At 51.6% G+C, this 22,790-nt stretch overlaps 4 protein-coding genes and 1 long non-coding RNA gene across 6 annotated transcripts in view; 1 reads left to right on the top strand and 4 right to left on the bottom strand.

Annotated features, from left to right (window-relative positions):
- HYAL1 (hyaluronoglucosaminidase 1) overlaps window positions 1-2,076 on the top strand; it is a 2,775-nt gene extending 699 nt beyond the window's left edge. The window contains exons 2-4 of one of the 2 annotated variants that reach the window (XM_014953579.1): window positions 139-1,368; window positions 1,480-1,569; window positions 1,652-2,076. In XM_014953579.1, the coding sequence (XP_014809065.1) occupies window positions 469-1,368; window positions 1,480-1,569; window positions 1,652-1,972 (1,311 nt within the window). In that variant the 5' untranslated portion in view covers window positions 139-468 and the 3' untranslated portion in view covers window positions 1,973-2,076. Of the gene's footprint in view, window positions 1-19; window positions 1,369-1,479; window positions 1,570-1,651 lie in introns of those variants that run through there. The other variant, XM_014953578.1, reaches the window with a different exon arrangement.
- Window positions 2,077-4,003: 1,927 nt separating this feature from the next.
- On the bottom strand, window positions 4,004-5,569 carry LOC106894732 (heat shock transcription factor, Y-linked-like). The gene is made up of 2 exons (XM_014953581.1): window positions 4,825-5,569; window positions 4,004-4,523 (listed from the first exon to the last, which is right to left on the bottom strand). Exons 1-2 carry the CDS (start codon window positions 5,470-5,472, stop codon window positions 4,044-4,046), a joined length of 1,128 nt encoding a protein of 375 aa, XP_014809067.1. The 5' UTR covers window positions 5,473-5,569; the 3' UTR covers window positions 4,004-4,043.
- A 1,602-nt stretch (window positions 5,570-7,171) lies between these two features.
- LOC106894731 (heat shock transcription factor, Y-linked-like) lies at window positions 7,172-8,829 on the bottom strand. The gene is made up of 2 exons (XM_014953580.1): window positions 8,085-8,829; window positions 7,172-7,783 (listed from the first exon to the last, which is right to left on the bottom strand). The coding sequence occupies exons 1-2, from the start codon at window positions 8,730-8,732 to the stop codon at window positions 7,304-7,306; spliced, it is 1,128 nt and encodes a 375-aa protein (XP_014809066.1). The 5' UTR covers window positions 8,733-8,829; the 3' UTR covers window positions 7,172-7,303.
- Window positions 8,830-10,431: 1,602 nt separating this feature from the next.
- LOC106894733 (heat shock transcription factor, Y-linked-like) lies at window positions 10,432-11,909 on the bottom strand. Its single transcript, XM_014953582.1, has 2 exons — window positions 11,345-11,909; window positions 10,432-11,043 (listed from the first exon to the last, which is right to left on the bottom strand). The coding sequence occupies exons 1-2, from the start codon at window positions 11,864-11,866 to the stop codon at window positions 10,564-10,566; spliced, it is 1,002 nt and encodes a 333-aa protein (XP_014809068.1). The 5' UTR covers window positions 11,867-11,909; the 3' UTR covers window positions 10,432-10,563.
- Window positions 11,910-11,953: 44 nt separating this feature from the next.
- The window catches only part of LOC106894734, a 12,140-nt gene continuing 1,303 nt past the window's right edge, over window positions 11,954-22,790 (bottom strand). The window contains exons 2-3 of the long non-coding RNA XR_001413302.1: window positions 18,178-18,292; window positions 11,954-14,112 (exon numbers count right to left, since the gene is read on the bottom strand). This is a non-coding gene — a long non-coding RNA (uncharacterized LOC106894734). The remainder of the gene's footprint in view (window positions 14,113-18,177; window positions 18,293-22,790) is intronic.

Raw genomic sequence — 22,790 nt, 5'->3', positions numbered from 1 at the left:
CCTCTCCCCCTTCCTTCCCCCCCACAATGGCCGATGCCCTCCCCTTCCCCAGCGGCGCCTGCCCGGCCTGGCCCGGCCCACGTCTGTCACCCGTGACCTTGGCCTCCCCACCCCGCCCGTGTCTGTTTGTCTTTCCAGTCCAGCTCATCGCCCGGCCGGTCACCGGGTGTTGACTCTGCACATTCCTCCCCGGCCGGGCCCACCGCTGGAAGCCATCACCCGGGGCTGGCACGCTGCCCTCCCCACTGCCGGCCCACCAGGCCGGGCTCCGGCTGCTGATAACTTCAGGGACTTCCCGTGAGGAGGAGGAGGAGGAGGAGGAGGAGGGAGAGGTAGCCCTCGGCGACTGGCACTGCTTGGGAACCGGGGTGTGGATTCTTGCTGCCTCCAGCCCGGGTCTGCCCTGGTCTCAGCCCGTCTCGGCTCTCCCCAGGCAGCGCTGGGACCCATCCCGTGCCCACCAGCACCATGGCATCGGGGTGGTCCTGCCGGCTCCTCCTGCTGCTCCTGCCTGCCCTGGTCGGTGCCGGGGGGGCTGGAGGTCCCATTCTCTTCAACCGCCCCTTCGTCACCATCTGGAACATCCCCACCGAGCGCTGTGCTGAGAAGTACAACGTAACCCTCAACCTGGAGGTCTTCGATGTGTTGGCCAACGACCAGCAGTCCTTCGTCGGACAGGATATCACCCTCTTCTACGCCAAGGAGCTGGGGCTTCTCCCCTACTACACACCTGAGGGGGTGCCAGTGAACGGGGGGATCCCCCAAAATGCCAGCCTGGAGGCCCACCTCCGCCAGGCCACCCGTGACATCGAGGTCACCCTGCCCAACCCTGCCTATGATGGGCTGGCTGTCATCGACTGGGAGAAGTGGCGCCCGCTGTGGGTCCGCAACTGGGACTCCATGGACATCTACCGGCAGAAGTCGGAGGAGCTGGTGCGGCAGCAGCACCCGCAGTGGCCCCCTGACATGGTGATGGAGGAGGCCAAGAAGCAGTTTGAGCAGAGCGCCCGTGACTTCATGGAGAAGACCCTGCAGCTGGGTGAGACCCTCCGTCCTGACGGCTACTGGGGTTTCTATGGCTTCCCTGACTGCTACAACGATTTCCACGGCCTGCCCTACGCCGGAACGTGCCCAACGGTGGAGCAGCAGAGGAACAAGGAGCTGCGGTGGCTCTGGAAGAGCAGCCGGGCGCTCTACCCCAGCATCTACCTGCCCCCCATCTTCAACGGCACCGGCAAGGCTCTCACCTACGTCCGGCACCGTGTGGCTGAGGCCTTTGCCGTCCAGCGTGGTGTCCTCAACAGCAGCATCCCCGTCCTGCCCTACTCCCAGATTGCCTTCGACTGCACCGTCGACTTCCTCTCCCAGGTGATGGGGATGGTGGGCACCTTTTGGGCTGATGGGTTGGTTCTGGGGAGTCTTCAGCCCTGTCAGGGTGGCCTTGGGCACCATTAACTTCTCCTCTCCCCTTGGGTGCAGGAGGACCTGGTGAACACCATCGGGGAGAGCGCAGCTCAGGGCACCGCTGGCATCATCCTCTGGGGCAGCCTCAACTACAGCAGCTCCAAGGTGAGTGTGGGAGGTGGCACTGCCCATGGGGATCCCCCTATTCCCTGGCCACGCAGGGCTGTGACACTTTGTGATGTTGCAGGAGATGTGTCTGAGGCTGAAGGACTACATAGAGGGGCCCCTGGGCCACTACATCGTCAACGTGACGACCAGCGCTTCTCTGTGCAGCCAGAGCCTGTGCTCCGGCCGGGGTCGCTGCGTGCGCCAGGAGAACAAGAAGGGCTTCCTCCACCTTGACCCCTTCCGCTTCGCCATCAAACTGCAAGCTGGCAAGCCCTGGCTGGTGGCACAGAGCCTGGAGTCCAGCGGTGACGACATCTCCCGGCTGGCCCAGGAGTTCAGCTGCCAGTGCTACCACAAGTGGCAGGGACCTCGCTGTGACACCCAGGGCTTTGCAGAGTGAGGTCCCCACACCGTGCCGGGCACACCGGGGAGGGCAGGGTGACCATCCCCATCAACCTTCACTGTGGGGCTGGAAACCCGACCGTGGGGCTGCTAATAAAGCTGGTAAGAACCTGCAAGCGTCTCCTTGTCTTTCGGCACAGCAGATTTTGGGGTGAGAGGGTCCCCAGCGACACAGGGGTCAGGCCAGGGGGTTTGGGAGCATCACCCCTCGGAGAAGCCAGGAAAAAAAGAGGAAAAATTATGGGAAAAGACATAGGAAGAGGGATAACGGGGGAAGAAGATGAGGAAAGGGGAAGAGAGGTGAGCGGAGGTGACAGAGGTGAAAAGATGTGCCTGTGTGGAAGTGGCCACTCTGGCCCCCCCCTCCCTTCCACCCCTCCCCAGGCATGCAGGGCTGCAGTGAAACCAGTGTTTTCAGTGAAATCCAGGATTTTTCTCCTGGATAATTTCATGCAAACTGGTTCAGCTCCGGACTGATGCTAAAGATCACCCGTGTCTGTAACGCAGGCTGCTGACGTCCTTTTGGGGACGGGATGTCATCCAAAAGGACCTGGACAGGCTGGAGAGGTGGGCCCAGGTGAACCTCATGAGGTTCAACAAGAGCAAATGCAAGGTTCTGCACCTGGGCCGGAACAATCCTCGCCACCAATACAAACTAGGGGGTGAGGTGTTGGAAAGCAGCCCTGAGGAAAGGGACTTGGGGGTTCTGGTGGAGGAGAAGCTGGACATGAGCAGGCAGTGGGCAGCTGCAGCCCAGAAGGCTAATCGCATCCTGGGCTGCATCAAAAGAAGCGTTGCCAGCAGGTCCAGAGAGGGGATTCTGCCACTTTACTCTGCACTGGTGAGACCTCACCTGGGGTATTGTGTGCAGGTCTGGAGCCCTCAATATAAGAAGGATATAGACCTGATGGAGAGGGTCCAGAGGAGGGCCACGAGGATGATCAGGGGGATGGAGCACCTCTGCTACGAGGACAGGCTGAGGGAGCTGGGGTTGTTCAGCCTGGAGAAGAGGAGGCTCCGGGGAGACCTAACAGCAGCCTTCCAGGACCTGAAGGGAGCCTACAGGAAGGCTGGGGAGAACCTGTTTAGAAAGGCCTGTAGTGACAGGACGAGGGGAAATGGCTTCAAGCTGGAGGGGAACAGATTTAGATTGGAGATTAGAAGGGGGTTCTTTACTGTGAGGGTGGTGGAGCACTGGAACAGGTTGCCCAGGGAGGTGGTTGAGGCCCCATCCCTGGAGATATTCAAGGAGACGCTCGACGAGGCCCTGGGCAACCTGGTCTAGTTGGGGGTGTCCCTGCTGACTGCGGGGAGGTCGGACTAGATGGCCTTTGGAGGTCCCTTCCGGCCTGGGAAATTCTATGATTCTATGACTCAGCAATACCTATCTTTAGTGATCGGGCGTGAGCTGCAACACTGCTTCCCTGCTCCAGCTTGGCTGGAGATTGCCATCTTCAGCTGGATGTTCAGCTTGGGATGGGGGAATCACACGCTCAGCTCTCTGATCTTGGGCCCTAGTCTCTCCATGATGGGACTGTGCGTTGCGTGTTTCCTGGGGACTGACTTTTACAAACTTGCACCCTGGTTAAGGGTGCTGGTTAAGCCACTGCAAAGCGTAGACAATGGCTCTATGGCCCAGCAATGTCACCTGAAGACTCCCAAGGCTTGTGAGCGCCTGGCCGCCTGGCATGCCTTGGGTGAATGGCTCTGCAGAAGAGATGTCTCACTCATAGGTGTCACAGGGAAGAGCAACCTTGGTGTGTGCACCATCTAACTCTCATCCTGGATTTTACTCTATAGTGATGAGAAACCAGACAGGGCTTTTCTCAGAAATGGTACCACTGGTGGCACATCAGTTGGTTCTGCTTAGTGTTTGGATGGTGAAATAAGAACTGACCCTGGGGTTGTGCTGTACAAACAGGACAGGACAACGGGAAAAGGTTTATTGTCCAAACAGTTTATTCCCAACTCTACTAGGTTCTAGTTCTTAACAACTCTATTATGATCTATCGTCTTAAAACGCTACGAATTAGAAACTATGGACTTGTGGATGACTCTCTGTGCTCCATTTAGGACATGCCATGCTGGGGTGCATCTGCAGGGTTGGGGGTGCAGGTGCAGGTGGGGCAGTGGGGTGGTCTTGGCCCCAGCAGAGCTGAGCCTGCTGCCAGCACGGGCACTGGGAAGCACAGAGGAGCCTGAGCATGGGGCTGGAGACCCTCTGGGGCTTGGCTGCTGGGTGGTGGGAGGAAGAAGAAGGACAGAGGGATGAGCCTCTGGCCGCCTGCTGCTCCGGCCGGCTGGGGAAGGGTGGGAGCAGCTGCTGGTGGAGGTGGCGTGACACTGGTGAGGCTGGGAGGTGCCTCAGCCCATCGCTTGGTGGGAACTGGTGTGTCCCCTGCAGGCTGACCCCCTGGGCTCGTGGAGGGGTGGCCTTCATCCACTGCTGGGGCATCCGAGGCTCTCCGCTTGACACCAACCCTCCTCTTGCAGCTCTCCAGCAGGTGGGGATGGTTCCTGTTAAAGTTAGGATTGTAGTAGTAGAGGATCTAAAAAAAGCAAAGGAGGATAATTAGTTGCCACCATTTTGAGACTGGTTACACTGAGCCTGTCTTTCCATTTAACAGTTTCAAACTAAGCAGATAGAAGCAAACTGTTTTCTAACTGTGTTTCTACCAGTCAGAGAGACTAACTCCAACCTTCCTGAAAAGGACCCAAGAAGGAAATTAAACCCAGAGCACTCGTTACCATCCCCATCCCCTCTGTTGTGAGGCCCCTTATGACATGAAGGCCCATCTCTCCCCCAAGACCACCGTGAGCGTTAGTGGAAGTGCAGAGCAGCTGCTGTACCTGGCTGTGGGCAGAAGCTGCTGCTTCTTCTGCCAGGAATTCGGGCAGGGAGGCAGATCTTTGGACATCATTCTTCAGTTTTGTGAATCCATAGAGATTCATCTGCCTGAGGAAGCTCTTCATGGTGTTCATGCCGAAAACTCGTTGAGGTCCTCCCCTGCCCAGCACTTCCTCTTTGAAGAGTCCTTCGTTGATGGCAACACATTTCCCACCTGCACTCCACCAAATGGACTGAAACTGGGGGCTTTCTACCAGTTTCCACAGCTTTTGTGGAAAGTGGAGGGCTGTGAATTCATTGGCTTCAGCCTCCTTCTTGTTGGAAACAGGAGGGACTTGTGTGGTCCCGTGTCCCTCACTGCCAGGGTGGACATCCTGCTCCTCCTCCCACTCTCGGACGGCAGCGTCGCAGGGTGCTCTTTCCCCCAGCTCGTCCGGAGCAGAAAAGGTTGGTGTTGCTGTGGGGGATGGCTGCCTTTCCATCTCTTCTCTCTCAGCGAGACCAAAGCTTTCCTCGTTGGACATTGCACTGGAGAGCCAGGCCTTGTCCTTCCAGCCAGCAAGCAAAGGCCAACTGGTGCCGGCTGACTGGGGCACCACTGGGATGTTCTGAGGTGCCATTGTGATGCCCGTGCTGCATAGCGGGGACATCACAGTGTGACATGGCGGTGCCGCAGTGGTGCCCTGTCAGGAGGGATCAGCCTGAGGAGACATTGCTGAAGAGCACTTGTAGCTTTTGTCTCCCAGAGCCAGCGGTGGTGGGTCTCCAGAGCCCAGAGGTCAATAAAGCTGTGTGGAACAGCCGTGGGCAGTGAGGGGACTGTGCTGTGTCCTGTTGCATGCAGGAGTGGGCCCACAGGGAGGAGCGGGGATGGCTGCAGTGTTGGGCATCCCAGTGCCATGTTTGGGAAGGTTTCCAGCTGGGCACCTCTGACTCCACCAGAAATGTCCTTAAGGTCTTTTTTGTGCTGGTGGCTCTTGAGCTCCCACTCCACAGCCTTTGGCAGAGAGTGGGGAGCAGCAGAACCCAGTGTCTACAGCACTGGGTTTGGGGAACCTCCTTCCACCTTCTGTTGCTTCATCTTCCCTGTGTGTAACCCTGACTAGGTCCCTCCTGCTCCCCTTTGTTTCCCTCCGGGTTGTCCAGTGGTGTGGGGAAGTGTTTCCTGGGCTGAAGGAATGGAAGAAAACAGAAATCTCTTCCAGTTTGCAGCCCATTTCTTCTCTGGACTGAGAAGGGCTCTGTCCTGTGAAGACACTGCTCCCAGGCCCGTGCCCCAGCCATGCTCCCCTCCCAGATTTCAGCCATCTCCCAGGGGCTGCTCTGTAGGACTAACTGGGAGTGGAACACGGCGAAGGCTGGGCAAAGGCAATGGAAGAAATGGGAGGTGTGCAACCACCCCTTTCCTCGGTTTGGTTCCTCGGCTTCTCTTTGCCGTCTCACAGGTGGGAAGGGAAGCAACAAAATCCATCCTGCTCTGGAAAGCTTCAGAATCAACCCCCTCTCTACAGGTTCAGGTGCTCTGTCTGTAAAGGCAAGGGCTGATCTGGAGGGTGGTGGGACTCAGCGAGTCCCTTCCCTTTGGTGTTTGGATCCGGCCCTTGGGAGCTTTATGAGCCCGTGGTGTGAGTGTTGGGGCAGTGAAGGTGAGGACACTGAGCGTGAGCAGAGCTCTGAAGGGTGTTTGGGCAGAGCCAGGAGGGTCTCCTGAGCTGCTGGTGCATCCCCAAAGGCCTGGCCCAGGCAGAGGCAAGGCACAGACGGGCTGGGCTTTGCTGTTTCCCTGCAGAGCTGGGGAAGGCAAGAGTCTGGGGGCAAAATGGGGTGGACCGAGTGTGGACGCCTGCATGGCTTCATGTCTTAAATGAGAGTGAAGCCTCATTTCTTCTTTTTTTTTTTTTTTAGCTCTGCCATAAAGGGAAGGTCTGGTATTTCCTTGTGGCACCACAGGGTTCATTACTGCTCCCCTCCGGGGTTCCTGCAGCCGCTTTGGAGCCCGTGGTCTAGAAAGAGGGAGCAACCTCTGTGTCCTCTGCTGGAGAGTGTGTTGCAAACGCAGAGGTTTGAAGAAGCTGGCTCAATAGCTGTGATGAGCCCAGATCTGGGTTAGTGTTTTTCAAAGGCATGATTTAATGGGGTGCTCTTTGCTCAGACCTGTGTTCCTACTTTGGTTTGCTTCTGGAGGAGTTTATGGAAATGTGGGAAACTCTGAAAGTAGGTGCAAGATCTCTGATTTCTAAGAATCTCAGCTTGAGTGTTGGGCAAAATCGTTGAAGTGCTTCTACTTTGGTGGGTGAAATAAGAAACCTGTCTGGGCTTCTGCTGTGCAAAGAGGACAGGACAACGGGAAAAGGTTTATTGTCCAAACAGTTTATTCCAACTCTACTAGGTTCTAGTTCTTAACAACTCTATTATGATCTATCGTCTTAAAATGCTACGAATTAGAAACTATGGACTTGTGGATGACTCTCTGTGCTCCATTTAGGACATGCCATGCTGGGGTGCATCTGCAGGGTTGGGGGTGCAGGTGCAGGTGGGGCAGTGGGGTGGTCTTGGCCCCAGCAGAGCTGAGCCTGCTGCCAGCACGGGCACTGGGAAGCACAGAGGAGCCTGAGCATGGGGCTGGAGACCCTCTGGGGCTTGGCTGCTGGGTGGTGGGAGGAAGAAGAAGGACAGAGGGATGAGCCTCTGGCCGCCTGCTGCTCCGGCCGGCTGGGGAAGGGTGGGAGCAGCTGCTGGTGGAGGTGGCGTGACACTGGTGAGGCTGGGAGGTGCCTCAGCCCATCGCTTGGTGGGAACTGGTGTGTCCCCTGCAGGCTGACCCCCTGGGCTCGTGGAGGGGTGGCCTTCATCCACTGCTGGGGCATCCGAGGCTCTCCGCTTGACACCAACCCTCCTCTTGCAGCTCTCCAGCAGGTGGGGATGGTTCCTGTTAAAGTTAGGATTGTAGTAGTAGAGGATCTAAAAAAAGCAAAGGAGGATAATTAGTTGCCACCATTTTGAGACTGGTTACACTGAGCCTGTCTTTCCATTTAACAGTTTCAAACTAAGCAGATAGAAGCAAACTGTTTTCTAACTGTGTTTCTACCAGTCAGAGAGACTAACTCCAACCTTCCTGAAAAGGACCCAAGAAGGAAATTAAACCCAGAGCACTCGTTACCATCCCCATCCCCTCTGTTGTGAGGCCCCTTATGACATGAAGGCCCATCTCTCCCCCAAGACCACCGTGAGCGTTAGTGGAAGTGCAGAGCAGCTGCTGTACCTGGCTGTGGGCAGAAGCTGCTGCTTCTTCTGCCAGGAATTCGGGCAGGGAGGCAGATCTTTGGACATCATTCTTCAGTTTTGTGAATCCATAGAGATTCATCTGCCTGAGGAAGCTCTTCATGGTGTTCATGCCGAAAACTCGTTGAGGTCCTCCCCTGCCCAGCACTTCCTCTTTGAAGAGTCCTTCGTTGATGGCAACACATTTCCCACCTGCACTCCACCAAATGGACTGAAACTGGGGGCTTTCTACCAGTTTCCACAGCTTTTGTGGAAAGTGGAGGGCTGTGAATTCATTGGCTTCAGCCTCCTTCTTGTTGGAAACAGGAGGGACTTGTGTGGTCCCGTGTCCCTCACTGCCAGGGTGGACATCCTGCTCCTCCTCCCACTCTCGGACGGCAGCGTCGCAGGGTGCTCTTTCCCCCAGCTCGTCCGGAGCAGAAAAGGTTGGTGTTGCTGTGGGGGATGGCTGCCTTTCCATCTCTTCTCTCTCAGCGAGACCAAAGCTTTCCTCGTTGGACATTGCACTGGAGAGCCAGGCCTTGTCCTTCCAGCCAGCAAGCAAAGGCCAACTGGTGCCGGCTGACTGGGGCACCACTGGGATGTTCTGAGGTGCCATTGTGATGCCCGTGCTGCATAGCGGGGACATCACAGTGTGACATGGCGGTGCCGCAGTGGTGCCCTGTCAGGAGGGATCAGCCTGAGGAGACATTGCTGAAGAGCACTTGTAGCTTTTGTCTCCCAGAGCCAGCGGTGGTGGGTCTCCAGAGCCCAGAGGTCAATAAAGCTGTGTGGAACAGCCGTGGGCAGTGAGGGGACTGTGCTGTGTCCTGTTGCATGCAGGAGTGGGCCCACAGGGAGGAGCGGGGATGGCTGCAGCGTTGGGCATCCCAGTGCCATGTTTGGGAAGGTTTCCAGCTGGGCACCTCTGACTCCACCAGAAATGTCCTTAAGGTCTTTTTTGTGCTGGTGGCTCTTGAGCTCCCACTCCACAGCCTTTGGCAGAGAGTGGGGAGCAGCAGAACCCAGTGTCTACAGCACTGGGTTTGGGGAACCTCCTTCCACCTTCTGTTGCTTCATCTTCCCTGTGTGTAACCCTGACTAGGTCCCTCCTGCTCCCCTTTGTTTCCCTCCGGGTTGTCCAGTGGTGTGGGGAAGTGTTTCCTGGGCTGAAGGAATGGAAGAAAACAGAAATCTCTTCCAGTTTGCAGCCCATTTCTTCTCTGGACTGAGAAGGGCTCTGTCCTGTGAAGACACTGCTCCCAGGCCCGTGCCCCAGCCATGCTCCCCTCCCAGATTTCAGCCATCTCCCAGGGGCTGCTCTGTAGGACTAACTGGGAGTGGAACACGGCGAAGGCTGGGCAAAGGCAATGGAAGAAATGGGAGGTGTGCAACCACCCCTTTCCTCGGTTTGGTTCCTCGGCTTCTCTTTGCCGTCTCACAGGTGGGAAGGGAAGCAACAAAATCCATCCTGCTCTGGAAAGCTTCAGAATCAACCCCCTCTCTACAGGTTCAGGTGCTCTGTCTGTAAAGGCAAGGGCTGATCTGGAGGGTGGTGGGACTCAGCGAGTCCCTTCCCTTTGGTGTTTGGATCCGGCCCTTGGGAGCTTTATGAGCCCGTGGTGTGAGTGTTGGGGCAGTGAAGGTGAGGACACTGAGCGTGAGCAGAGCTCTGAAGGGTGTTTGGGCAGAGCCAGGAGGGTCTCCTGAGCTGCTGGTGCATCCCCAAAGGCCTGGCCCAGGCAGAGGCAAGGCACAGACGGGCTGGGCTTTGCTGTTTCCCTGCAGAGCTGGGGAAGGCAAGAGTCTGGGGGCAAAATGGGGTGGACCGAGTGTGGACGCCTGCATGGCTTCATGTCTTAAATGAGAGTGAAGCCTCATTTCTTCTTTTTTTTTTTTTTTAGCTCTGCCATAAAGGGAAGGTCTGGTATTTCCTTGTGGCACCACAGGGTTCATTACTGCTCCCCTCCGGGGTTCCTGCAGCCGCTTTGGAGCCCGTGGTCTAGAAAGAGGGAGCAACCTCTGTGTCCTCTGCTGGAGAGTGTGTTGCAAACGCAGAGGTTTGAAGAAGCTGGCTCAATAGCTGTGATGAGCCCAGATCTGGGTTAGTGTTTTTCAAAGGCATGATTTAATGGGGTGCTCTTTGCTCAGACCTGTGTTCCTACTTTGGTTTGCTTCTGGAGGAGTTTATGGAAATGTGGGAAACTCTGAAAGTAGGTGCAAGATCTCTGATTTCTAAGAATCTCAGCTTGAGTGTTGGGCAAAATCGTTGAAGTGCTTCTACTTTGGTGGGTGAAATAAGAAACCTGTCTGGGCTTCTGCTGTGCAAAGAGGACAGGACAACGGGAAAAGGTTTATTGTCCAAACAGTTTATTCCAACTCTACTAGGTTCTAGTTCTTAACAACTCTATTATGATCTATCGTCTTAAAATGCTACGAATTAGAAACTATGGACTTGTGGATGACTCTCTGTGCTCCATTTAGGACATGCCATGCTGGGGTGCATCTGCAGGGTTGGGGGTGCAGGTGCAGGTGGGGCAGTGGGGTGGTCTTGGCCCCAGCAGAGCTGAGCCTGCTGCCAGCACGGGCACTGGGAAGCACAGAGGAGCCTGAGCATGGGGCTGGAGACCCTCTGGGGCTTGGCTGCTGGGTGGTGGGAGGAAGAAGAAGGACAGAGGGATGAGCCTCTGGCCGCCTGCTGCTCCGGCCGGCTGGGGAAGGGTGGGAGCAGCTGCTGGTGGAGGTGGCGTGACACTGGTGAGGCTGGGAGGTGCCTCAGCCCATCGCTTGGTGGGAACTGGTGTGTCCCCTGCAGGCTGACCCCCTGGGCTCGTGGAGGGGTGGCCTTCATCCACTGCTGGGGCATCCGAGGCTCTCCGCTTGACACCAACCCTCCTCTTGCAGCTCTCCAGCAGGTGGGGATGGTTCCTGTTAAAGTTAGGATTGTAGTAGTAGAGGATCTAAAAAAAGCAAAGGAGGATAATTAGTTGCCACCATTTTGAGACTGGTTACACTGAGCCTGTCTTTCCATTTAACAGTTTCAAACTAAGCAGATAGAAGCAAACTGTTTTCTAACTGTGTTTCTACCAGTCAGAGAGACTAACTCCAACCTTCCTGAAAAGGACCCAAGAAGGAAATTAAACCCAGAGCACTCGTTACCATCCCCATCCCCTCTGTTGTGAGGCCCCTTATGACATGAAGGCCCATCTCTCCCCCAAGACCACCGTGAGCGTTAGTGGAAGTGCAGAGCAGCTGCTGTACCTGGCTGTGGGCAGAAGCTGCTGCTTCTTCTGCCAGGAATTCGGGCAGGGAGGCAGATCTTTGGACATCATTCTTCAGTTTTGTGAATCCATAGAGATTCATCTGCCTGAGGAAGCTCTTCATGGTGTTCATGCCGAAAACTCGTTGAGGTCCTCCCCTGCCCAGCACTTCCTCTTTGAAGAGTCCTTCGTTGATGGCAACACATTTCCCACCTGCACTCCACCAAATGGACTGAAACTGGGGGCTTTCTACCAGTTTCCACAGCTTTTGTGGAAAGTGGAGGGCTGTGAATTCATTGGCTTCAGCCTCCTTCTTGTTGGAAACAGGAGGGACTTGTGTGGTCCCGTGTCCCTCACTGCCAGGGTGGACATCCTGCTCCTCCTCCCACTCTCGGACGGCAGCGTCGCAGGGTGCTCTTTCCCCCAGCTCGTCCGGAGCAGAAGGGGTTGGTGTTGCTGTGGGGGATGGCTGCCTTTCCATCTCTTCTCTCTCAGCGAGACCAAAGCTTTCCTCGTTGGACATTGCACTGGAGAGCCAGGCCTTGTCCTTCCAGCCAGCAAGCAAAGGCCAACTGGTGCCGGCTGACTGGGACACCACTGGGATGTTCTGAGGTGCCATTGTGATGCCCGTGCTGCATAGCGGGGACATCACAGTGTGACATGGCGGTGCCGCAGTGGTGCCCTGTCAGGAGGGATCAGCCTGAGGAGACATTGCTGAAGAGCACTTGTAGCTTTTGTCTCCCAGAGCCAGCTGTGGTGGGCCTCCAGAGCCCAGAGGTCAATAAAGCTGTGTGGAATGGCTGTGGGCAGTGAGAGGACCATGCTGTGTCCTTGCTGACTGTGTTGCATCCAGTAGTTGGCCCGCCAGGAGGAGCGGGGATGGCTGCAGTGTTGGGCATCCCAGTGCCATGTTTGGGAAGATTTCCAACTCCCCAACTCTGACATCTGCAGAAATGTCCTTACAGTCCATGTTGGCTTGTCCCTGGATGCTGACTCTAAGGGCACATCATCCAAGCTGTTAAAGCCACCTAAAGTTTGCATTCACCTAAAGGCAAAGAGTAGCTGAAGGGAAAAGGAAGAAAAAAGAAGAAAGGGAATCCACTTCACAGTTGCTTGATGTTTCTCTTCTGCCCTGGGGACACAGTGGCTCCTGTCTTCTCACTGGGCAGAAGCATGAAGTATAAGAGATAGGAGATCTTGTACAGGTGGCACACTTGCGTCAGTTTTGGCAACAAAGCCCTACAGCCACGAATTGCTGCCAAACATCTGTTTTTCAAGCTGCTCTCTCCAGGGCACAAATGTCTTTCCAAAAGCAGTTACTAACACCAACATCCTGGCTCAAATAACTCGGGCTTGTGAGAACCCCCATTTGTACAGACCCCAGCAATAACCAGCATTTTATTTCTGCGGAGTTCCTACAGCTGATGTGTTCTTTTCTGTTATTACATTGAAGAAAAGTCTGAGAAGGTACCAATGGAGACATGATTATACCTTTGGAATCCCCAGTCACAGCTTTTAGAAACACGTACTGGGTCATTACTGAGCTCTTTGCCAAGCTGGTGGCCCCTTAAAAATTAGTCATAATTTGATTTTGGCCTAGAATGTATTGTTCAATCTAATTCTTATAGAGATAGCTTGGTAAATGTTGGGCATCAATGTTGGAAACAATATTATCTTAGTATTTTTTGTATGTGGAATGTGATTTAACTCAATCGCACTCCTCCCAGGCTACAGAGAATCTGAATTTGCCGTGTATTAAATGCTGAAATTGGAAGCAAAGTTCACCTTGCTATTCACACAAAGAAAATGACTGTGAATTTCAAGTCCTCTTTATGCCTGGAAGGTATCACAGCTGCACGCTGGGAGCTTTTAGTCATTTAATATCCTTCAAGTGTTGAGCTTCTGAATATCTGGTGCATCGTTAGGGGCTGGTTTGGGGCTTCTGCTGGGCACAGAAATTTGTGTTATCTCAATCCATTAACTGAACTGGGCGCTGAAACAAGCATGAGGAAAGAGACGCTCCCTCTGGAGCTGCAGAAGGGTCTAACACTGTCAGAAGCTGCATAAGCACGAGAAGAAACCCTGCCTCTAGGTGCTGGCTCGTGGCTCACCTTAAATAAAAGTGAGGCTGGAAACCTCGACCAGACCTGTTTCTTGTTGTTGAAATAACACAAGCTTGGGCATGAAGGCAGTTTATCACCTTCAAACAATACTTTTAAATATGTAAGAGGATTTGTTGTACTCATCCTACTTACGGTAGCTATTCCTCAGTCCTTGCCTCTTACACTGTGTCTAAAGACACCCAAGACACCGGATTTCATGTCATCTAGCTTGTCTTACTCCAGGCTCCGAGGAATAGAGACTATGAAGGCACTGCGCGTCGGTGCCAACAGACAACTTAGAAGCTTTGAACATCTGCTGGGTTCTTTTTTTTTTTTCCCTCCAGGTCTGCAAACCACGCTGTGCCTTGTAAATGTGTGGTGCTCAGCAAATCCATCTGCAGCGCCGGAGCGAGCCCCTGCTCGGCAGGAGGGGGCTGGAGAGGAGCCAAAGCAAGAGGTGCCAGCAGCCATCCGACAGCGGCCCCCTGCCTCTGTGTGGTTCACATTTCTGGCTGCCCCAGGTCTCCTGGGTGGAGTACACTTACGGTGCCGTCACACCAGCCCCTGGTCTCTCTGCTCGGGATGACTGAGAAACCTGCTGCGCTCGGAGCTCGCTCTTCCACGGGGTTCACATAAAACTGATTTCTAGGCTTCTTCCAGGTGCTGCCTAAAGAAATAAGGGCAGGCTGTCACTTAAAACTGTCCTCACATTACCTAGCTTTTCATTTCAACAACTGTATTTTTCGTCTAGGAAGCCTAAACCACAGATTATTTCCCCAAAGAATTTATGTTAAGTACTTACTATGGCTAACTATCCCAAAGACAGAAAACTGAATTGCTGATTGCTCTGAAATTAGATTATTTTATGATCTAGAATGAAGCTGCTAATAGTGTGACACCTTTAAATGCTTCAATACGACTAGGACATAAAGTAATTTAGCTGAATAGCAAGGTATAGACTAAGCCTTGCATAAAGCAGGTGGAAAAAAGCCCTCCTAAACAACCCACAGGCTTTTCAGATGCAAGCTGGAAATTAGAGACGTGTTAATTAGCTAATAAGAAATGTTCTCACCTGCCTTGTTGCCTGACTAACAATGTCAAAATCAGTAAAGACAGAGAAATTTCCCACATTGTTAAAAGTTGGTTTAGTCAGACACTGTTTTCAGTTTGGTCTTTATATTAACAGCCCATGCCTATGGTTAGATGACCAAGAAGGTAACTGTCTTCTGAGACATCAGGAGTTGTTTCAGAACCTCACTAGTTAGCATTTGCCATTGCATTTCACTTCATCCAAAGCTTTGGATAGAAATCATAAAACCAGCCTTAGAAGACTCGGAAGCATGTTCTTCTAGACCACTTCTCCTGCAGCTCTTGCAACTGGGTGCTTCTCCCATAGCACCTATGAGTAGGCGCTCTTTTGGGCTCAACCTATGAGTAGGAAGCTCTATTGGAAGAAAGAAATCCTTCCCAAAAGCAGTCACAATGGCTTAAAATTAAGTTCTTCTAGACCACTTCTCCTGCAGCTCTTGTAGCTGGGTGCTTCTCCCATAGCCTTTGGGCTCAACCTATCTTTTGGAAGAAATAAATCCTTCCCAAAAGCAGTCACAATAACTATATGGCTTAAAATCAAATAAATGGCACATGGGTCTTTAAAATGCCCTTTATTCCATCTATGTTGCTGCGGAGGCTTGTGGCACTCATGTACTGGTGACTGTCCAAGAGGTGAGGTTGCTTTGTAGGTGTGCAAGCACATTGCAGCTGAAGGAAGACAGAGGAGCACTGGGTGCTCTGCTTTCAGAGGAGATGCTGATGATCAGCAGTGCCAGACTGGTGGCATCAGGAGCATCTGAACAGAGACATGCTTTTGCAAAAGTAATAGACCAGAATTTATTTCCAGCAGCTTGAATGTGAGCGTCCATATCTCCTCCTGAAACCCCCAGCTCAGCCTGTGTCATCTTTTCCTCACTCGGAGTAGCACTGACTTGAACATGAGATCTTCTAACGACCAGTAACCTAAAATGAAAGTGGCTCTTCCTTATAGTCTCCTTGTGTTTGGGGTTTGTGTTTGAAAATCACCCACTTCTTATAATTTCTCTTCCTCAGGTATTTCTAGGAATAGTCTGAAAATATCTAAAAAACAAACAAAAAAAAATCCAAGAAAGTTCTAAAATGGTCTTCAGAGGCCACAGACTCCACTGTTGCCCTGGATTTGACATACCTTGTTCCAGGGAACTAGCAGGGATATCAGACGCCATTCCTCTGATTCAACAGATTGCAATTTCCGATGTTATTTGGAAAAAAAAAAAAGTAAACCCTGGAGCATGGTTTGCGGGCTCTCAGCAAGTGTTTAAACATCCAGCACAAACAGCAGACCCTGCTTCAGGTTACATAAATAAAAATGCCTCTGCCTTTGGAAACTTGTCCTGCTTTGTTCTATAAATTTTTTAAATCTGCCAGGGATGGGGCTGGGCACCAGAACAGGGCTTTCACCACAAAAATGCAGGTGCAGGAGCAACTCCTTTCTGGCGAGTGTTTCAAGTCTCACCCAGGCAGGGCTGGTGTGTGGGTTCGAGGGCTTCCACACCTTCTGCCGGGGGGACGCGTGGTCTGTTTTTCACTGCAGCCAGGGCCGTCGGAGGCAGAACACTCGTGCTATTTGCAGCGGCTCCGCGGCTCCGATTTGGCAGTAGCTCCTCTCCTAGTTATTTTCCACCCTGAGGCTTTAAAAACAGGCTAATCAGTGTCCTGTGCTGGCATTAGTAAGTCAGCAGGAGTGTTATCAACAGCCCGAGGAGGGTCAGAGCAAAGTCTTGCGAACGGACTCGAGCGAAGCCGTTTGCTCACGCTGTGTGTAAAACACCTTGCAAACTAATTACCCTCCAATGACATATTAAGCATAAAACCATGCGGTTCTCCAAACACTGGTCTAATCTGCTGATGCAGGCTTAAAGCAAACAGTGAATATTATAGCAAACCAGTTTGCATGAACTGTCCTGCATTTGATTGTAATTCTTCTCAGGAGGAAGTATCTGATTTGACAGATTACTGGTCATAATTCCCAATTAAGACATAAATAGCTGTAAGCCTCTGTGCTGTTGGGCAGAGTTCGGGGCTGGTTTTGGTTAAAAAAAAAAGAAAAACAAGTTGGAATTGGAGTAGGGGGAAAAGAAACAGAAAAAAACCCCTTTGAGACCACACCTGCCCTCGGTGCAAAGCATAAATTCTTTACTATCTTATTTGTTTTAATACACACCAACTGATACCTGCCCACAGCAGATACCAGCTGAGATAAGAGGGAGTTCGATATTTGAGGCCCAGCTTTTCTCACCATAACAACAAATCTGTGAGGAGAGCAGGAGGACACGGGTAACCGGCAGCACCCAGCACAGCAGGTGCAGTGCTGCTGGAAGGCCCACTTTTGCCAGAATTTATTATATACAGTCACGGTGTGTGATGCAGAACAACAGTGGCTGTCTGAACACAAATATCCTACATGCTCTGAGAGTGTGTATTGGGAAAAGCATCAGCAGAACACACACCATGCCAGAGGGGCATGTGTTTGCTTCCTTCTCTTCAAGGCAGCTGGGAAAAAGGGTGGTCTGCACCTAACCTTCTTCTCCTTTAATAAAACAGTGGAGGTGGTGACCTTTGAATATGGTCATCTGAAACCAGCCTGCTCTCCCTGACTGCATAAACCAGCCCCTGGGGCACAAGTGGCTCTTTACAGTACTGCCCTAGAACAGAAAAGCCTCCCTAAAATAAGCTACCCCTTCCTCCCTGCATCTCTGCCACCCTATCAAAATTAGCTAGATGGAGCAGATTTTCTGTCAAAAATCCATACTGCATTTAATCACACCACAAAATACTGATGCTGCTTTTTATCTCATGTACTAAACCTTGTTCAGTTTGCTTTGACAATCTGCTTATAGAATGTCCAATCAGTAATTACATTCCAATTGAACGATTTCAATTGAAAAGCTGCATTCTCCAGGTGAGCCCAAGAAGAAGCACCACCAAAATCTGCTACCCACTGCTCTTCAGGATGTTGGTCAGAAGGGTCATAAAACCTTTTCCTCTTTGGTTATGGCTAGAAGGCATAATATGAATGCTAGCTTTCTGTAAGCTATCAAAGCAAGCTTAAGCTTGTTTTCTAAGTAAGAAGAAGCTATTACTACATATGCAGGTTTATATAGAAATACCTACCAGTAACACAGAGTAGAGAGATCTCATCTTCAGAAAGTCTTAGTCTGGGTTGTTGCTAGATAAATCAATGTAAGAGTTAAAACAACAAGGCAATTAATTGATGAGGAATTCCAAAGTGAAACAGAAGGAATATACATCAGAGTATTCATTTCTATCATCATCTCAGTGTGCCATTTATTTCTTCTACTACACAGACACTAGCGGAGAGAAGTACAACACCGATGCAAGCAATTTGCCAAAAATGTGCTTCATATAATATTTATATAATCTTCCCACGTGCTGCCTGTTGTGAAGGGGAGATGTGATTAAAGATATGTTTTTTCTTAGTCAAAGGTTATGGAAAATCTCAGTTGTCTGGGATCGAGAAGCAGCACTTGACTACAGCTGCACGTACAGAAAACAAGCAGTACAAAAATAGCCAGAGAAACACTCCAGCAATGCACACAAGATTCCCCCTTCCAAAGAGCCTGAGAAAGGCCAGGCAAGCTCTTTGGGTCTGACCGAACTTGAGACAAGAATTCCCACTCACCGAGATAAGGCTTCCCAAACATCCGACGTCTCCAGTCTCCTTAATACATTCCCGTGCTCCAGGACAAGAGTCCACCTTGCTTTTTAAGATCTTGTGGTCTGGACAGATAAAATAGCTCAGAGGAAGGAAAAAGGGGGTAGAGCGTGATTACGTTAATAATTGTATTAACTTCTGCTTGCCAGCTCACCAACTGATGTTTCCGGCTGTTATTCTTCTCCTGCACACTTACAAATTATCTGGGTAAATACTGCAAAATATCTTTAAGGAAAATAGTTGTGTTTCCTAGCTCAACCAAATGCCATACAGTCCTGCATCTGCTCAGTTCCCAAGAGATTTAACAAAGGACCCAACAGCTTAAACCCTGCAATGGAACAGAGGAACTCGACCACAACCCAGCTAAAATAGTTATAAAAATCTCATTGATTCACCCATCTTAGTTATTGTCATCCAGGGATAAAAATGATTGGCTCACACTGAAGAAGGAGAAAATTAACCTGTGAAAATAACAGTTAATAGCATCAGTGTCCCCAGTCAGTCTAGGCTTGTCACAGCAAAGTTGCTCTGAAAAGCCCCATCAGATGCTTTCCCATGCCAAGCAGCTGAAGGCAAGCTGTGTTTTTGTGGCCTTTTCTGTAATCTTGGGGTAGAAATACACACTGGGCAGTAGATCTTGGAAGCCACAAAAATGTGCTTAAGGCAAAAGATTTTCCAAGGTCCATAAGTGTTGAAATGTTTCCGATTTAACTATTTTTGAGAAGGGCACAAGACTAAGTCAAACATCTTCTGAATGGGTGACCTTGCTTGCTCAGTCTATCTGAGCACAAGCTGGGCCCAAATATCCCAGGCAGGAACTTTGCAAGTACTTACCTTGAACTCTCTTCTCTCCTAAATACAAATAAATTATCAGTTTGTTGTTGGAGTTGGGGTTGTTGTGGTTTTTTTTCAGTGAATCTGCTCCTCGTTCTGCTTGCCTAATTAACTACACCTCCCTAGCTTGGGCAAAATCCCAACCACCCAACTGACGGTTGGCTGCACAGATCTTGAGCAAAACCCAAGGTTTCTAGTAATTCTCGCTTCTGCAGAGACCAGTCCGGCCCAAACCACGACAGGATGCCTGCACTGGTTTATCAGCAACTTAATATGTTTTGCTTTTAAGAACACTTAAGTCCTCTGCAAACTTAGTATCCCGCAGTACGGCTTTTCGGGGAGCGCCGACGGCTGCACCGCACCGAACCGCCCGGGACAGGAAGGGACAAGCCCGACCGCAGGCAGGCAACGGGAGGAGCGTGGCGGGGGCCGAGGGCTAAGGTTTGTCTTCCCACCTTGAAGAAAAGCTGTGGGAGGAGGGTAAACACGGAGAAGCGGAGGACCAAAGCCACCAAGAGAAAAGAGGAGAGCCCTGTTTGACCTGCAGGGAGGCTCTGCCCATCAGCCCCTGCCGGATTACAGGCTGACTTCCCGGCTGGTGCTCGGGACCCTGTTCTTCTGCCAAAGAAGGAATCAAAATTTGTGGCTGTTACTGAGCTATTTCTCACCAGCTGGGGAGAATTTTGCCAACATTAAGCTTTGAACCATTTTACCAACATTAAGCAATAAGGAATCCTTGCAGCTGTGTGGTTTTGTTGGGTTTTCTTCATTGTGCTGCAGTGCCCAGCCCCCCTGAGCTCCATTCCTGGCCCTGCCTCACTACCTGCTGCTCATGCTGCTTCACGCCAGCTGCAGAAACTCGGGTTTTAAACTTTTTTTTTTTTTTTAAAGAGAACACAGGGATAAGGTTTCACTAAGCCCAGGAACCGTGACTATGAGATATTCCAAGGGGAGAGCAGAGGAGACCGAGGGCTGCTCCCCTATCCCGAGGGCTGCTCCCCTATCCCGAGGGCTCACAACAGCAGGATATTTCTTATGGAGAAACTCTCATGATTCCAGCAAGTGGCCCTTGCTCCAAGCTGGAAGGAGTCATAAACCAAAACCAGAGTTAACTAAATCGAGCTTTGAGCTACGCTGTCTGTGCCAGTGATAAGGGCTGTGCTTAGGAATGGCGCTGGTGACCTGGGGGCTGTGCTCACACCCCATATCCCCCCCTTCTTCAGGCTGTTAACAGTGGGCATCAAGGCTTGCTGATGTAAGGCCACAGTTACGTAAAGTCACTTGAGCTTCTTAAGGAGATAAAGCAAATGAATTATTAATACTTCAGACGAAATCATAGGGAGTTAATAAGGATTAAGTATTGTCCAGAAGGTGGACACAGACAACTTCCACCTTCATTGAGCCAAACACTTGCACTATGGCACCTCGAGAAGCTGCTCAGCTCTCCAGGGGATGCACAAGGAGCTACAGTTTACTTTGATGGCTCCCCAAGAGAAAAGAAGGTTGCTTCTAAGCATTACATCACCAGTGAAACTTTTTTCTCCCCTACCTGCCCTAGTTCCTAAAAAGTCAAATTTCCAGAGAGGTTTCTGCATGGGTTTCCAGTTTGATGGCTCCCCAAGAGAAAAGAAGGTTGTTTCTAAGCATTCCATCACCAGTGAAACTTTTTTTCTCCCCTACTTGCCCTAGTTCCTAAAAAATCAAATTTCCACAGAGGTTTCTGCATGGGTTTCCAATCTCTTTTGACAGAGCCTAGGACTGGAGGAGTGGTAGGGGTTGGGTCTCTCTGCTGGCAGAAACTCAACCCTCGCCCTGAGTCACCGCGCACTTCAAGGAAGAGATACCGAGCACCTACTGACCTCAGCTGCTGAGTTTCCTCATTACAGGAGCCATCATCATCTGGAGATAAGCATGCAATACTCCTTGTTTACAAAAAAACCCTCCTTTCTTTCATGTGGCTTAATTTCTGTTAGTGATTAAGGTTTAAGAAATTGCACTTTGTTAACCAAAGGTTTAAAGCATCAGAGGATCCCCAGGCAAAGCCAGCGTAGTTACAAGGCTTCTGTTACTAGTAAGGGTCTGAAACCAGCTGCCCAAACAGCAAACTTGGACTTGATCTCACTTGGAGAGAGCCTGGGAAGCAGACTGAAGATGTGTAGGTAGAGCAAAAAGCATCCTGTCAAGGCGAAGAAAAATTCCTCAGGAATTTCAATCAAAACCTAAAAAAAATTCTGAATTTGGTTATTCAGTTGCCTATAATGAACCGTTTGCATCCTATGGGGAAATCATTCTGATTTTTAACTACTCAGCAGTTACAGACTGATGCTCCCTTAATCCTCCTACGCTTTCTTTTTGTCCCCTCTTTCATGAGGAGTGGCGTTTGCTCATTTCCCTATCTCCGCAGGCCAAATGCTCCAAAGGACAGATAACAACTCTCCCCTGAGCACAGAGCTGCCTCTCCAGCTCCTTACCCCGAGCACAGGACATGGCTACACCACGGCAAGACAACACAACTCCACAGCTGCCCTGCCTACCCCTTTATTTCATACCCACCTCATATGGACAGCTCAATAAAATTACAAAGCAGTTAATGAAGCCAAGCCATAATCAGTCCCTACTTGAACAAGGTAACATCCACACTTAAATATCACCACAAGGGTAGTACAAGGAGCTAGAGATTGTTGTCACCAATCTTGAGCCGCCAAATTGTTTTCAGGGGGTTTCTATGTGCAGTGAGGGCAGACAATATCTGAAGGGAGCTACAGGAGAGCTGGGGAGGGACTCTTTGTCAGGAAGGGTAGTGACAAGACAAGGGGGAATGGTTTTAAATTTCAAGAGGGGAGATTTAGATTAGGTACCAGAAGGAAATTCTTTCCTGTGAGGGTGGTGAGACACTGGAACAGGTTGCCCAGAGAAGCTGTGGCTGCCCCATCCCTGGAGTTGTTCGAGACCAGGCTGGATGGGGCTTGGAGCAACCTGGTCTGGTGGGAGGTGTCCCTGCCCAGGGCAGGGGGGTTGGAACTCCATGATCTTTAAGGTCCCTTCCAGCTCTGACCATTCTATGATTCCATGAAAAGCCCTGGCACAAAGCAGGTGGGTGGCCGTGCCCTGAGTGCACTTATGGGTTACAATTGTCCTGATTTGCTTCATCTTGGAGGCTCTCAGCTCGCTGAAAGTTGCCCTGACCTGTTTCCTTTCCTGACCTGGGGACACTGATGGGGTGTGTTGCTTTGTGGACACCGTTGGGGTCACCTGTGGCTCCTGCTTGTCCGCTCCATGGAGCAGCTGCTCCCGAGCCTGGCTACGTGCTTGTTGCTGACCAAACGCCCTATTTCCCTGGAGACTGTTGATCCCTATCTTCTACCAGGCTGGCTGCATTCGCATCCAGGTCTGCAAAATGGCTACAGCTGCTCCACCTCCTCTGTTTATTTGAGATATATTTTTTAAAAAAATCGGCTCTTTAAAAAAAAAAAAAGCCCAACAAGCGAAAACATTAAGCCCCGAGTAGAAGGTGAAGGAAAGGCTCGAGTCCCAGGAGGGAGCCAGCAGCGGTGGCACCGCGGGAAGGGAGGCAGGGGCCACACCGGCATCACCCCCGGGCCAGCCGGTGCCCGCGACGCCCCGCGGAGGGACCGGGCGAGCTGCCGAGCGCCGCTGCGGGGGGTGCGGGGGGTGCGGGGCCCCCCGCCGCAGCGGCGGAGCAGAGGTGAGCCCCAGTCCGTCCCCGCATCCATCCATCCGTCTGA

This window comes from Calidris pugnax, unplaced genomic scaffold (assembly GCF_001431845.1).
Source record: "Calidris pugnax isolate Ruff unplaced genomic scaffold, ASM143184v1 scaffold247, whole genome shotgun sequence".
Lineage (NCBI taxonomy): Eukaryota > Metazoa > Chordata > Aves > Charadriiformes > Scolopacidae > Calidris > Calidris pugnax.
Note: the sequence above shows the minus strand (reverse complement) of the source record. Positions and strands in the feature narration are given on the sequence as shown.

Bases quoted from the DNA above. Each gene is read 5' to 3' on its own strand.
- LOC106894732 (XM_014953581.1), bottom strand. From the start codon at position 5,472: ATGTCCCCGCTATGCAGCACGGGCATCACAATGGCACCTCAGAACATC. The intron at 4,524-4,824 runs GTACAGCAGCTG...TGCTTTTTTTAG, and splicing joins CAGCTTCTGCCCACAGCCAG to ATCCTCTACTACTACAATCC.
- LOC106894731 (XM_014953580.1), bottom strand. From the start codon at position 8,732: ATGTCCCCGCTATGCAGCACGGGCATCACAATGGCACCTCAGAACATC. The intron at 7,784-8,084 runs GTACAGCAGCTG...TGCTTTTTTTAG, and splicing joins CAGCTTCTGCCCACAGCCAG to ATCCTCTACTACTACAATCC.
- LOC106894733 (XM_014953582.1), bottom strand. From the start codon at position 11,866: ATGTCCAACGAGGAAAGCTTTGGTCTCGCTGAGAGAGAAGAGATGGAA. The intron at 11,044-11,344 runs GTACAGCAGCTG...TGCTTTTTTTAG, and splicing joins CAGCTTCTGCCCACAGCCAG to ATCCTCTACTACTACAATCC.